This window comes from Amborella trichopoda, chromosome 13, assembly GCF_054954075.1.
Source record: "Amborella trichopoda isolate Santa Cruz 75 chromosome 13, AtrichopodaSantaCruz75HAP2 v2.0, whole genome shotgun sequence".
NCBI lineage: Eukaryota > Viridiplantae > Streptophyta > Magnoliopsida > Amborellales > Amborellaceae > Amborella > Amborella trichopoda.
In genome coordinates this window covers 8109040-8125479 of record NC_142348.1, presented here as the reverse complement: position 1 = coordinate 8125479, position 16440 = coordinate 8109040, and the positions used below count along the sequence as shown (strand labels likewise).

At 35.3% G+C, this 16440-nt stretch overlaps 1 protein-coding gene across 19 annotated transcripts in view; it reads right to left on the bottom strand.

Annotated features, from left to right (window-relative positions):
- Window positions 1-16440, bottom strand: part of LOC18432535 (kinetochore protein) — a 45904-nt gene that overhangs the window by 2560 nt on the left and 26904 nt on the right. For 4 of the 19 annotated variants that reach the window (XR_016048669.1, XR_016048671.1, XR_016048666.1 and 1 more), the window contains 10 exons: window positions 14299-14332; window positions 11987-12057; window positions 11768-11905; window positions 11460-11588; window positions 9319-9535; window positions 1152-1372; window positions 938-1066; window positions 608-755; window positions 420-517; window positions 165-256 (listed from right to left, as the gene is read on the bottom strand). Coding sequence is in view for 12 of the 19 variants with exons in the window: in XM_020666229.2 (XP_020521888.2) it covers window positions 165-256; window positions 420-517; window positions 608-744; window positions 938-1066; window positions 1152-1372; window positions 9319-9535; window positions 11460-11588; window positions 11768-11905; window positions 11987-12057; window positions 14299-14332 (1266 nt within the window). In the remaining 7 variants the exon portion in view is untranslated. Of the gene's footprint in view, window positions 1-164; window positions 257-419; window positions 518-607; window positions 756-937; window positions 1067-1151; window positions 1373-1715; window positions 2352-9318; window positions 9536-11459; window positions 11589-11670; window positions 11906-11986; window positions 12058-14298; window positions 14333-16440 lie in introns of those variants that run through there. The other 15 variants (XM_088857111.1, XM_088857112.1, XM_020666229.2 and 12 more) reach the window with 9 other exon arrangements.

Sequence of the window (16440 nt, the reverse complement as noted above, 5' to 3'; positions counted from 1 at the left end):
TCGAAAGTACCTCAAATAAAAAATTAGAAACAGTCACTTTAACTTCTGAGTATCCCAAAGATGCCCACATATTGACGTATCTAATATTCAGTCTAAAATGAAAAAAAACATTCCTTCTAAAAAGTATGAGTATCAGAAAGTTGATAAAAAATCAAAATGCACACCTCTGCTTTATTTCCAAATGAACAATGACAAACCGTCAATTTTGCTTCTAAGCATCTTGACAATATTCGCACATCAGCAAATCTAGTTTCATCTGGAGAAACAAAGTTGCAAATTGCTAGAGAATTTGGTCAACTCCACTCACAAGTATTCTAAAACAATGCATCTCCTCATGCATTAATAATTAGGATACATATAATACAAACTTACAATGAATGCCATAAAAGGAGCTTGAAAAATGGTTAGCAGATTTGTACCATGAGAATTTGTTTTTGCTTGTGACAGCTTCAAGAAATCCAAATGCTTATCCTTCTCATTTCTTATGATCTGCTGCAACCTCCCAAAATATCCAAAACTGCACAATGCAGCAAATGTATTTCTTCCACTGTGTTATCTCACAGTTACTGAAAAATCCATAGCCAAAGAACTTGCAATGTACTCTCACCTTTTCTGTTTGTTTATAGGAAAGACAGAACCGCCAACAATCTCTGGACTGACATTGAAGGCTTCCTGAAAGCAGTCCGCCATTGTTCTCTCTTGGACCAACACACTCGCAAATTTTGAATCGTTTTGGTTGCTTTCCTGAATATGGGCTTTTAATGTTTTCAGCCATTCATACGACAGCAATATTATGAATTGAAATCTGAGATGATAGGTTTTAAATATATTTATCATCGACACTTATCTCTTATCAGAATGCAAAAAGTTTGAAGAAACCAGCCAGAAAAACAGATATGAAGAAGTCTGCAGAAGAACTCTGAAAAATTAAGGATACCTCATCATCAGTTGACACCACGTTGTCCAAAGGCTCACAGGTGTCTTCATTGTCAATACATCTGTAAGCGAATGAAGATAAGGTTTCTTTCCCGGTAAATAATTTTTTCTTCCCCTTTCCTTTACTTACCTACAAACAGCAATATAGAATCAAAACCAATAATCATACTAAAAATAAAATATTGAACATGTACTACAGAAGTAAGAATGCAAACTGTGTTAGAAGGCCAATTTGGTGAATCATTTTTTTCATGAAGATACTGCAGCTGTTTTGCTATAGATTGTTGTGTTCTTGTATGCCCATAATCCTCTAACTCAGCTAGCCCTTCAGAAAGCCCACAAAAACGGTCATCCCTTGGAACTGATGGCCATGAAACTGCCTTTGTATATAACTGTGGACGAATAGAGAACTTGAATCTGGATTTTCCTCTGCCACCTGCAATGGGAGATATATTAAGCGAAAGCTTCCATCATTTTGGCGAATGATATCCTGCATTCTATCTAACAAAAAGCGACAAGAAAATTTTTGTAATCTTCTTAAGATGAACCATTTTAATTGTTCTTGAAGTTACAATCATCTGTTAGAAAATGCCCAATATTAAAAAATTCGAATGTGCCAGCCTATGCAGTTGGGGGGCTTGGCCGCCTAGGCGCTCGCCCAGGAACAAGTACAGGCTAGCCCCCCAGGGAATTTTTAGGGCAGGGATTTAGGGCCATCAGGGAGTTCTTAGGGCAGCTTTAGAGCCCCAAAGCCCCTGAAAATAAAGAATAAATAATTATAGAGACAAACATCATCAAATTGCAACAAAACTCAGAGTACATATTATGATATAAAATTTACATAAACTGATCAAGTAACCAGCAAAATACATAAACTGATCAAGTAACCAGCAAAAGTCAATCACTAAAGCATGATGTCCACTGCCTACATGTGATGTACTTAATAACTTAAACGACAATTTTGTGTCATCACCACCCCAAATAAAATCTGATGATGATTCCATGCCATCATCATCAGAGCCCCTTCCTCAACATATTGAGCACCATCCTTTGTCTCATCTAAATCTGCTTCATCCTCTCTCAATCCCATCAACCTCTTCCCCTTCTTCTCTCCCCACGCCCGCCCCCCCCCCTTTTTGGCTTTGCGATTGAGATCGAGTGATCCGCATAGGGCTCAATGGTGTCCCAGCAGCCTCACAAACTTGGCCCCAGGTCAAGCCCTATCGAAGGAATACCTCATCATCCCCAGCATCAACTAGCCACTGGTTAGTATCATCCATATCGTCAACTTCAACAGCATCGCTTCCATTGTGCTACAACTCTTGATGGCGCTCCTGCAGCTTTTGATTATGCTGAATGAAGACAAGGTCGTTCAGTTACTTTTGCTCAAATTTGTTCCTCTTCTTTGTATGGACCTATTAGATAAATGTTGAATGAAAACTTAAAATTTAGAAAAATATAATGTATGTTAGGCTAATAACCTAACTAAGTAAATTAAGTAACATTACCATTTCAAACGTTCTGAAGTTGAATTCACAGCCAAACAAGCTAAAAATCAGATTCAAAATATGTATGGCCATCTGCTGCAAATATGGGGGGCGCTTCCCCCATGGCCTTTCCACCATGCAGATATTTCACATACATAATGCATCTGTATAATTGAAATTTTATACTCAAATCATGAAATCAAAATGAAGAAGTTCTAAACTTACCAGGAGAGAGCTTAGACCTCTACCTTATTGCCAACTCCTTTCCAAGAGACCCAGTTGTGAACTTATACTTATCTAAACCCATTGTGACCTTATCTTGGACTTCGAGATCAGGGTTGAGTTTGAGATTGCATTGGTGGATTGCTTCCATGAACTCAGTCTTGCTATGTATCTCATGATCAGTGTAAAAGTGAGCAGGGTTAAAGTAGTTAGTACCCTATTAAGTATAAGGGCCTCTCAAGCTGGCAGTTCCATTTATCTTCTATACTATATAATCTTCAGATATTCTCCATACTAGCTTCATCATTCCCAAAACATTTCTTGATTTCTTCCTTAGCATCCCGCCTAGCTTTATAAATGTGACCCACTGTGGGTTCCTTCTCAGCATCAACCATCTTGAGTACCTTTACTAGTGGCTAAAAAACACATAAGGCATACTGAACCCCATTCCAAAACTGCGAGTCCATGACAATCTCCATCACTACATTCTCATTTGATCTCTTGGTCCACTGCGAGTTGGTCCAATCCATAGATACGAACATCAACTTCCTCTTACGAGTCGCCTTAAGCACGAGGTCTATGCAGTGTGTTGTGCAAAGTGATCACAAAATATGCGGCCGCTATGCCATCAATAACTTAGCTGCCTCCAAATTGCCTAAGTACTTAATGCTCACTACCTAGACCACTTTATCCTCCCTCACCTCCTCTATGTACCGGTCCACCGAAAATGAAGGTCGCATCATGGAACTTCTTAGAAGTATCAATAGACCTTAAGAAAAATGTCTCTAATGGACAATTCACCATCAAATTCATAATGCTTTTATTTCTCTTATCACTCCAATCATCAGTCATAATAGTACAACTGTATATTTCCCATGCCACCATGTGGGTCTTCAAAAAGTTATTAGTAAACTCAACCTTTTCTACGCAATGGCAACTTAAGCTCATAAGCAGTTGGGGCCCTATACGCTGGCCCAAATTGCCCCATTGCTTCCAATATAGTATAAATCCATTGGCCCTCTTCTTCGAGGCCTTTTATGCATGGGCCCCATTACCCTACTAGAAGATCCAACCTCGGCATATCTATCCTCTTCTTCTTCCTGAACTTGACAAATATCTACAATTCTGACAATTTCTTCATATCTTTTCCTCACTTGCTCTTTGTTATTTTTAACCCCCCTCCAAGTGCTCTAAACAGTGTTTGAAAAGTCATCGATCTGGATCGGATTCGTCTGATTTGGATCGAAAATCGTCTAAAGCGATCCGGATCTCGAAATATATCGGGATCCATATAAATCGCATTTTTCAGCATTAATTTATAATAAAAGTTGTACTTTCCATTTTTCAGCATTAATTTATAATAAAAGTTGTACTTTCCTGTGTACAACGTCACACCATTGGTACCCTCCTTCCCTGTGCACACGTCACACACAGGGAATTGGAAGCATTTGATAGGGAATTAAAAATCATATGATATGGAAGCATTTTCTAATAACGTTTAATCATGTCTACTGCAATATTATAATTAATAATTATACATTGATAACCAAATCTTGTATTTTATTTATTACTTTATTTACATTATAAATTATATAATTTATTATTTTTCTTATAGTTGTAAATAAATTTTTAAAATTAGATGATATTATAAGACATTTTAAATTTGTTCTTATTTGTATAGTAAAATAATTATAAAATATAAATCAACAATTTCAATTTCCTTCTATAATATTATAGCTAGTTAAGTTGTGATAATTTTGGATGAATAATGCGAATTAATAAATATTTAATATTTTGATATGATTCTAATTTCGCTTTATATGAGAAATTATTATTTTTATAATATTATAATACTATATTATAATTAATAATTATACAGACATCCAGATAAAAAAATGTATCAGAATTCACCTATTTTTACAAAGTAATGAAAGTACATAATGTATCACTCCTAATTACGTTTAGAAACTAAAATAACATTATTTTTAGAGATTTATACTTCATCCATGATAATTCTATGCTTATCATTTTATGTGATGTAAATTTAATTTTATGATTATTCCCGATCCGGATCGCCGATACACCGATCCGGATGGGTTTTTGGGGTGCCCGATCGATCCGTTTTTTAAACCACTGGCTCTAACATCTCTCTCCTAACCACAGCTGGCATTTGAGGGCATGAGGCCACATCCCCTCTAACGCCAACTAAATCTTTCTTTAATCTGTTAATACTAGCATTACATGATTTCATACAAAATTTACACTCCACCCTATTCGTATCGATGGGTTTGAACTAGATCCGTAAACCCGGATCACTTTGCTTACTTGATCCAGTTGAAGACATTGTCATGACTCACGACTCATGACTAACAACAAAGCTCACACAGTCACAGTGATTCATGGAGTATAACCTAATCAACAAACCTAAAAAATACACAAGATGAAAGTATTAAAGGGAAGAAAATAAAGAAAAAATTTCGAGTTTTGAATGAAAACTTTTAAGTAAGCAAAACCAACTAAAAGAGACCACAAAAAATATATAGAACCTGGAAACCAATCAAAAAATAAACTACACAATGTGCAAACCAAATGAAATATAAAAAATACATAATATTTAGTTTTTCAATCTAAAAAAAATCAAATAATATGATATCAATCTAAAATAAATAATCACATAATATCACATAACAAAATAACCATAAGATTTGATTTGCAATCTAAATATTCGACAAATATTAATTTAATTTAAAGTTTCAAACTATTCACAAAGTATAAGCCCAAAGTGGAATTCACAAAATCTTCCAACTACAAACATGTAAAACAATCAAAAAAATAAAACAATATCAAATCATAACACATTATACAAACTTCTTTTGAGCCACAATCTATCCAAAATTCTATATTTGAGTATCAATGACATGCGTACTTCTTCATCTAGCGGTCCTGGAGTCATGACAAAGCTATAGAAAACATAGGAGGAAAAGATCTCAAAAAGTTAGGTTTCCCTCCAAGTTAGCATGTGGTATTGATATTTGATAGTAGCTATAGAGGCAATTTGTTGGGGTTTGTGGCCTTTAAAGCCTTAGAGAGCTTGTAAAGAAAAGTACTTTATAATGATTTGTGCACTTCGGTGGGAGCGTACTATGACTGACTGCCTTAGGCCAGGTCATGTCCAAAACCCTTACCCTTGGGCTAGTGGCACTACCGTTGAGGATTTATTATGGTCATTCCTTGTTGTGTAGTCTCCTGTGTATGGAGGAAGGGTCAGTGAGAGCAAGTGTCAAATCCTCGATAAAACTTTTGCAAGGAAAGTACGTCGCATTTTAGGAAGCAATCATATATATAGGGGCATGTGTCCATGTGTATAGAAAGAGCGCCCTTTTGCACTATATGCATTTGACTTGCTATTAAGGGGGTCCGTGTAATCCACATACCAAGACTATGGTTCTTTGACTAACTTTGACGGGCCAATCATGAGTCCTTGCACTTAACAGTGGATCGTGGCTCTCATTGGGTTAGTTTGAGAAGACATATGTGGATCATGGATCCTAGCATGGGTGGACTCCCTGATATACAGTTGGTTTTGACCCATCAAGTTCCTATCTACTTCTTAAGTTATAGTGTTGTGTGTTTTGGATCCTTGTAAAACTCCATAAATATCGCTTTCAACTAAGAACGTGTTATTGAGAATTTTGGATATTTTTTTAGAATTTTAAAACAAATTTTAATGTGTAAACTAAAAGAGTATTCAATAATTTTTAAATAACAAGGGTATTTTAAGAATTACAATTTTTTATTAGTGGGACCCATGTGTAGGGGGCTGAGGGCCCAAGTCTCATATGTGGAGCCCACTAGGCCACACGTCCCATTAAGTGGGACACCACAAATTTTCTTGACACATTGTTTTAAAACTATTTCTTAGTAAAAATATTACGATTCAAAATATTTCTTTAAAAAACATTTTGTAAAAGATTTAAGGGGATAAGGTTCCTAAAGATTCACTCTAGATCATGATGGTTGATCTTGGAGAAGTGGCTTAGATTAAATCTTCTCTCTTACCTCATAGATCACCTAATAATCCTAGATAATGTTGAACTCCTAATCTGACTGGGACTCCCTAGGTTCTAGAATCCTATCAATAGGGGTCTCCCCTCCATTCTATACATCAAACATCTCCCTTCTCTCCACACCATTCTCTCTCTCTCTCTCTCTCTCTCTCTCTCTCTCTCCTCTTTAAAAGGTGGCACGCCACCCCCCATAAGTGTTGGGGTGGCACACACCTCAAAGAGAAGTCAAGGAGGGGGGCAAGCCCAACCTCTTGTTTTGATTTTGGGGAGGTGCCATCTTGATATTGCCCCTAAGTTAAAAAAAGGTTCTTACTACTTAGTGAAACCTTAATCGTGACCCTAGCTTTTTGGCCCCATAAGATTCAGAAAGGGAGTCTCGAAGGTGCTTCTCAATTTCAGATTGGTCGATTTAGCAGGTTCTAAGATCAAGTGCGCCATTGGTCAGGTGATCGGGTGTGGAGTGTGCTAAGTCCTAAGGGGGTAACCCAAGGCAAAAGTTAATAAGTCTTCCCATATTTATTTAATTTTATTGATATTCTTGCTTATTTATTTTCCTAAAGTTGTTCAGTTTTATTCAGTTTGAATAAAGTTTATTTTTGGCAATAAATCATTAAGTTCCTAGATTGTAGTAGGCCTATTTTATTGTAATCATGGCACCTGTAAGTAGAATTTTCAGCAATTGATAAAAGAAAAAAAAGAAATTGTTGAATTATAGCCTGGAATTCAACATTGCCACCTCTTTCATAATCATGGGTGGTCTGCCATTTTCAATCATACAAAGAGATAATGTCTTGCAATGTAGTGCATGGACAAACAATATGGATAGTTTCACACTCTAAGATATACATATTATCATGGACACAAGAAGAAGTTGCTCAGCATTTCCAAAATCTATGACATGGATACATATTCCTTTTTTTTTAGGATGGGGATTTTTTTTTTTTTTGGGGGGGAGGGGGGTGGATGGGTTGGGTTTAGGTCAGATAGTGGGATTGAAACTCAGATATGTTATGCACTTGTCAACCCAGGTGGTCAATTCCGGATATGTTGTGCACCTTTATCTTATGGACATGGTTTATATGAGTCCATTTTGAAATGAGTCACCTCTTAAAAATTTATTTTTGAGATGGATTTTTTGACCTAATTTTTAAGAACATATAATCTCTAATATGGAGATCATAAATATGAAAAAATAAATAACTTTTGAAAATTAAAAATAATAATTCTATTTAAAAAACATTTGGACCGTTATTTCAATTGTTTTTAGATGGACCACCAAGATGGATGCTTTATACCTCGGGGGACGGCAAATGTAGAAATGCGGTCCTCGCCGCATGAAACAATTTTCCTTATCTTATTATTAGTATATTCATCATGTTTTAGGGGCGGCACTTTACATGTTCTGGATACATATTTTAAGATTGGGAATTAATTTGAGCACTTTTGAGCTCCAATTCATTTCTTTTTAAATTGATCCAGGAGATGAATAAACACTATTTGTGAGTTTTGGGGTTAAAAAAACTGCTGATGTGGCATTTTGGCCATGGGACCAAAATATACAGTTTGGTCCCACAAGATCAAGGGTGCGTATACGGTTTTCTCATGGGATCAAATTGCATATTTGGTCCCATAGGCAATTATGCCCTGGAAATTTTCAAATCATATTTAGTTCACCTTGTGATCAATTTCAAAAGAAAAAAGATCTGAGCTCTTGAAACCTTGATCTGATGGTCCATAAAATGGATGGTCCAGAGACAAACAAATCATATTTAGTTCACCTTGTGATCAATTTCAAAAGAAAAAAGATCTGAGCTCTTGAAACCTTGATCTGATGGTCCATAAAATGGATGGTCCAGAGACAAACCTAAATCAAGATTTAATTTGGAGCATTTTCTTTATTAAGCCCCATATTACCTTTTTTTATTAAAAATTGGTCTTCGAGATGAATTAAAGATTATTTGAGAGTTTTTGGGACAAACAAATCACCCCAAAAATGGTGCTTTGGCTATTTTGAATATTCATATAATAGATAAGATGTAACATCCACTTTAAACTTCTTGAAATAATTTTAGATATATCACATTAAGAAATATAATTTCAGTTCTTCTCATATTATTTTGTAGTTAGAAGCATCCTAATAGTATTTGGTATTATTATCATATCATGTCAATGCCTGCAGACTATGCATATAGAAGTGTTCGGGTTGGGCCACGACTGACCTACGCCTTGTACTAGAGACTTCAATCTCTTGCAAACAAGGATGATGTCCATAGTAGCATTCCACTAACTTATGATGATTCTTCATTTCCTTGGCATCTTAGCAACATTTTTAATGATAATAAAGCTATTTAAAAAGTATCCTGAGAATAATCATAGTTTAATGGAAATGATCATATCCAAAAGTAGGGTCACAAGTTGAAGGATTTGTTAGCATAGATTTGGTGCACTTTCTCTCAAAGGAGATTTCATCACAAAGCAATAACCACAAATCCATGTTTGTTTAAAAACATATTCCAATAGGAAAGAAAATATCCATGATTAAATATAATTAACATGGAAAGGACAACTCGAAGGATCTCAGTGCCCATGAGAAGCAAAGTTGATACCTTTCCGGGACTTTTCCACTTCAGGATGGTTGGCAAGGGACGAGGAACAGCTGGACCTGTTATGTAGAGCTGCAAGTTGCTCGGCTTCCTTAAAAATCATATCCCACTGAGACGATTGATATTGATCCACTTGATTCTCATTCTGACAATTTTTGAAGTGTCCTTGAAGTTCAGAAGTTCCATTGATTAACGGATAATCAGAGAGCATACCATTCTCCTAAATGAACCAGAAAATTTGCTTTAGATATCTGATGAGTAGTAAAATAGTTGCAAAGTACTGCATGAAACAGAAAATATGAACCATGGTTCATACTCTCTAATGAGCCACGATGATTATCCTTTCCTATTTTATGTGTTTCCATGCATGGCTAGAAAGTTAACAATAACAATAACAATCAAATTTGAACCTATGTTGCTTGACAAGTAACATATCCATCTAATACATTGCTTCATAAGTTTTCAGCATCAGCAACCAAAATAAATCTCATATACCATACCAGATTGCCAGTGATACAAATATAATAAACTTTCTTTAACTTGTAATAAAAAAATAATTCTCACAAATTTAAGCCCAAAGAGCAGTAGTAGCATGTGCCTGGAAGCCACTATCAGAGGAGAATGTATGCTTTTATGCTTAAAAGGTCAAAATAATCATGCTACATAATCAAAATCTCAATATTCAAATTAAGTGCATAACTGTAAGATCTGTAATTCCTTATTTTCTAGAAAAAAAAAATGCAGTGAGCAGCGTAAGCCATTTTTTAGTTCAGAAAAATGAAGAGACATTGTTTAGTTCATCAAACACGTTTTGATGTATCAAGGGTTCATTCCCAACACAAAAATCAATGAGAATTATTACCAAATAGTTTCCCATTTGATGAAGTATCGGAGAGATACCTCAGTTCTATGAGTAGAGATTGAAAGCATAATTTGCAAGCCCAAATCAGGACCTCGAGTAGAACCCAATCACTCATTCAGGGTTAAACCAGAGACCCACTGGGTCAGCAACAAGCATATTTTCAGTTTCTTTGCTTTTTTCTATGTGAATCACTCATTTCAGGAGAACAAGACCAAACCCATTGAAGATTTTACCAAAATTAACCTGGCAATAGGCCAGGTTGGTTGCACCCTAGTGAGTCCCAGATGGACAGGACAATGAATTGACGACAATGAAGGATGTATAAAAGAATTAGAACATTTTCATCTTCACGAGTTAAGGGATGTAGAAATACAGCCAAAATGTTCAATTTCAGAAGGTTGTTGGAAGTTAGCAAATCATGGAGCAATCTTCAAAGAATATATACGTCCAAAAATTTTTGGCTTGCAGTTGGAAAAATCAAATCACTGAGAAAATACAAATTTGACAGATTTGGGGGGTTATTTTTTGACAAAGGGAAGAATGCATCAATAAAAATTGCAATCTTCTACTCTAGTGAATAAAGCAGTACTAGTTGACTCGCTTGCAGTGGAGGGCAGCAGTCAATGGGATCTCATTTTGACATCTCTTTGATTATTTCTGGTTTTGTCTTTGCAGTTGTTTGCATACATTCACATTGATCAAAAAGAAAGCAAAAGAACCACCCAGGATCAAGAATATTCCAGGGATTATTAAAAATTTCAACAGGCAATTTAATATTAACAGCAAATGCAAATCAATCAATTAAATAGTTGACAGCAAGAGCTGCTTCAGCACTGAAGACTCATGGGATATATTATGGTCCACTAATCAACTGGAACCAACATTTATTCAAAAAGTGACCAGATGATCCACAAGCACTAATTTCAAATTCCAACAAAGCTATAAACTATTAAGAAAATAGATTGATCAATTAAACTTTTCAAATAATATGTCAAGATAGAAAAATCAAGGGTGGATATGTAGTAGGCTGTTTATCATTATCAAGAGAACAAAGCTACTTCTTTGATTTAAAAAGAAAAAGAAAAGGGCAAAAAGGATTGAAAAAGAGAGAACCTCCTAGAACATCTAGTTTCAAGATCTAGATATGAAGTATATACAAGCTTAGATCAAATTTCTCCATCAATTTGATAATACATCTAGTAAAATAAATTTCCATGCATGTAAGAAAAAAATAACCTCTTACAAATAATCACAAGATAGTTATATTGTTCTTTTGGCATACCTCATCTGAAATAGTTTCTTCCTCGAAAGGATCATTCAAATCTTCTTCTGAATCAAATCCACTGTTCTCTTTTAAAGTTTCATGAGTTTGAATATGCCCTCCAAGAGAGCAAGTGCCCAAGTTTCGTGCCTAATAATTACATCAAACAGTCACTAATTGTGATATCGTTATAGTTTCTCGAATTAAAAAAATACAGGACTTAGGAATGAACCCGAGGCCTAGGTGGTCATGACTGTGGAGCAACGACGACATCTTGGGTTCCATCTCTACCTACCCTCCAAAAAAAAAAAAAAAAAGTCACATAATACCCCATCAATGATACTGTGCTTATCAGAGGACCCAATAAGTTCCTTGTTTTGATACATCTGAAGTACTTCACTCTTTTCATTTATAAATTCATGCCTCCAAACTTGACCTCCAACAAGGTAAGCATCTGAATCATGCACCTATAAATAAGACCAAGTATTACCATTTAAGATATCATACTGACTTCTGCTGTGACAAGGAAAGAAGTGAAAACTCCATACCTCCACTGATGATATGGTCTTTCGTTCTGCAAAATCAGGTTCATGAACCCCATTTTGTGATATCTTCAGGCCTTTAAGAAAATCCAAAAGAATGAACAATCATGAGTGATTTCTAGTGATTATACTATAAATATTTAATTAGCTAGTCCAATTAATATGGGGGAAGATTTCTTTGCCATTCTCCAATAACCCAGAAATAGTTGTTATTTCGCCACTTTGCATTAAAACCTAGAAGGGAATATTATGACAAGTATTTTTTTTCCAGCCAAGTATTCGCTGAGAATAATACGAAAAGCCAGCAGTGAAAGAAACGGTATTAGGACATTTTTCTAGAAGCAAAAAGAAGAGAATTTTATGTGCAGCAGTATGTCTCCAATAATCTAAGGTTGTCCAGTTTCTTCTAATCGTCCTGCTGTTCTCCTACCACCAAGGACAGAGCCAATGTAGGGACGCTTTACATTGCTTTAACTTCGAGAATCAAGAATGCAGAAACTTGACCCTGAGACCTGTTTCCAAAAAAATTTTAGTAAAAGGGCAGCTATGATTAGACCATAGTTGTTGGAAACGCCTGGGAACCCGAGTCGTTTTAAGAACCGGAATCGCAGAATCGCCGCCGGCTAGAAGATTCATGTCTTAGGAATCGTTGTCCATACAATAGGAATCGCTAGGAACGAGATTCCTAGTTTTTGAGAATCATGCTTCCACCTAAATAGATTCAAGTTTCATCAACATATGGCATCAAGATTCCATCCTCCTTCGAATAGAGATTCTCATCCCCTTGGAATCGACACTCCAGGAGTCAAGATTCATTAATATGCGGCATCGCGTTTCCTACATTTGTGGAATCGAGTTTCTGACATGTGGAACAGAGATACGTCGCAGTTTTAAATTGTGATTCTAACACATTTGGATTCAAGCTTCTTATGCATATGGATTAAAGATCCATGCCAGTTTGAGCTCAAGATTTATAATATTATGGACTATGGAATGCGTTTGACGACCCCTACCAAGAATCGAGATTTCATTTTTATGGAGAAGGAAGCCACAAGCACATCTTGAGCCTCATCAACTTTAGAACCTATATTGGTTGTCTCTTATTAGAAGGTTTCCCAAATTTTAAAGTGATTGTGTTGACTATTGAACTTACGGTCATTATATACAAAAGACAAGTATTTCTAAATTGTTATTTTCACTTCATTATGATAAAGACAAAATAAGATTATATCTATGTCTTTTACTTTTAATTGTATGTGTTGTATTTACCAATTATATTTTAAATTTAAAGTAAAGCCCATCTAGGGTGGCACAAGTAAAATAATGAAACCCTACAACCACTAGAAGCATTCGAAAGAAGATTTCTATTCCAATTGACATGGAATCAAGATTTAATCCTCGTTGGAACCTAGATTTAATATAATTGAGAACATCTACCCACAATTAATGGGTTCAAGTTTCTAAAGATGTGTTGGATCTAGATTCCGAAATTAGGGAATTGAGTTACCTTGGTTTCAATAAATGGTTTTTAAAAATGTGTTGAATCGAGATTTCAAAATTAAGGAATCAAGTTTCTTTGGTTCTAATAAATGGTTTCTAAAGATATCTCAAATCGAGATTCCGAAATTAAGGAATCGAGTTTCCTTGGTTTCGAAACAAGGTTTCCGTGGAGATTCCTTAATGGAAACGCGGAATCAGGTTTCGGAACCGGAACGCGAGGTCAGCGGAGAGATCTGGTAACTATGTATTAGACTAGGTTAACAAAGCCCCAGAAGAACCACAATAACCAGTAAGATAAAAAAGAAAAGTGATATCCACAAATGACAACTACAAACAAATATCGTACAGAATGGGATAATCGCTACAGTATGAAACTTAGTACTAACAAAAGAAAGAATACTTCCATCCCCAAAGAAAAACAAAATAAAATAGAACTCCATGCTGTAATTGTTTCCCTGCCTTACAGCCTCCTGCTTCTAGCATTCTATGTTAACAAATATATCAATAATTATATAGATGCCACATGCATGAACAAACATGATACAAAATGTTACATGAGTGTGCATGCACAAATTATTGTTAGATACGAGTATCAGCACTAATAAATCAGAAGCCTTATGGACTGCCTAGATGTTCCCAATCAGAACAGTCCTTTTCAAAGCATACACTGTTTGGGATTCTCCGTGCCTATATTTCAATATGGAATTGCATAAACATAAATACAGAGCAAACATGAGCAATGGAACCAACACCCCCATTAAAAGACACAGAATGAACATTTATCATAAATTTAAAATAATCGCACAAAATGACCATACCTTCATTTATCTCATCTCCTGTAGCTTTGGGTGCCTGTTCAGTAAAGGTAGTAGCACAATCAATCGCAACCGCATTACATTACAGAAAAGAACCATTCTATGAAAGTTACACCATTCAACAGACAAAAAGGTCATTCATTATTAATGCTAGGTAAAATTCTGTATATAATAACACGTAAGCCATAAAGCAAACGCCAAGACTCTAGATGCTTCAAAGTTTGATTAAGAAAATGCTAATCTTGTTCATGACAACCACCATTATTTTTTCAAGCAAGAATTTAAGATCAAAAGGACAGGTGCCAATATGGAAATTTTAAAAGACTATGGTGTTTGAATTTAGTTGAACATATGATACATAAAAATATGATGGGAGTCCAACAACAAACTTCCATACATATTGCAACGGCTTAGGATTCTCCCTTGCTAACATGCGTAAATGGAAGTTTATCCTAAGCGAACCCATCTAGCAGTCACGCATTGAAACAAGAAAAGTTTCTTTCAATGCGTATGGATACATTTTTTACATCCAAAAGGTACATGTCACGAAATCATTCACTCTTAGTGTAATGATCTCCAAGAAAAGATGGTTTCTATCACTCCATTAATACAGATGAGGTTAACAAAGTTTACACATTTGTGCACACACACACAGTTTGGAGAACAAAACGCATTTAAAAATTATTGGCATTACTAAATAAATATCGTAGCATAAGGAGCAGGAAGGCACACAAAGATGGGGACAAGATGAAAGCATAGGACATCAAGCCAGGCACTATCATGATATGTAGCAGTTGAGAGTATAAAACCCACTTAGTATAGGGACAATGGCATTAGAAGAATAAGGATATACAATAGAGAGAACATGAAAAGCAGACATAACATTTTTCTCTCATAATACATTAATATGAGCAAATTGTCATCTAGCAGAATATAGAATTCTATATTCTCTAGGAACTAGCATGTTCTTGTGAATCTTTAACAAAAGAGAGAGCGGAAGGATAAGAGGAATAGTGGCATAGAAGCAAAGAAGGTCGGGTTGCCCCTCACCATCTGTGTTGAGACCGATATATATTAATATATATGTGTGTGTGGGTTCGGAGCAATTTAATCTTATGTAAATGAGAAATTACAATGAGTGACATTACACAAATAATAGACGTAAGTCTTACAGAGATGCCCCAACATAGTTACCGGAATCTCTCCACGACTTCACGATTCCAGTTTCGAAACCCGATTCCGCGTTTCCGTTAAGGGATCTCCACGGAAACCGTTTTTCGGAACCAAGGAAACGTGATTCCTTAATTTCAGAATCTCCATTCAACACATCTTTAGAAACCATTTTTTGGAACCAAGGAAACTCAATTCTTTAATTTCGGAATCTCGATTCAACACATCTTTAGAAACCATTTATCGGGACCAAGAAAACTCGATTCCTTAATTTCAGAATCTTGATCCAACACATCTTTAGAAACTTGAACCCATCAATTGCGGGTAGATGTTCCCAAATATATCGAATCTGGATTCTAGCGATGATTAAATCTTGATTAATAAATAAATAAATAAATTCAAAGTATAAAAAAAAAAAACAATTCAAAGTACATAATGTCCAATGTTTATGATGGTTGTGCACTTCCTAAAGGAAATTGGAGTAGAAAACTTCCTTCGAATGCTTCTAGTGGTTGCAAGTTTTTATTATTTTACTTGTGCCACCCTAGATGGCTTTTACTTTAAATTTAAAATATAACTGGTAAATACAATACATACAATTAAAAGTAAAACCATGGCGTAGACATAATCTTATTTTGTCTTTATAATAATGAAGTCAACATCACAATTTACAAATACTAATCTTTTGTATATAGTGACCGTAAGATCAATAGTCAACACAATCACTTTAAACTTTGGAAAAACTTCTAATAAGAGACATCCAATATAGATTCTAAAAATGTACTTGGGACTTCCTTCTCCATAAAAATGAAATCTCGATTCCTAGTAGGGGTCATCAAACGCATTCCATAATCCATATTATTGTAAATCTCGATCTCAAACTGGCATGGATCTCTGATCCATATACTTCAGAAACTTAATTCCAAATAGATTCAAAAAAACAACATATCTATATTCCACATATATCAGAAACTA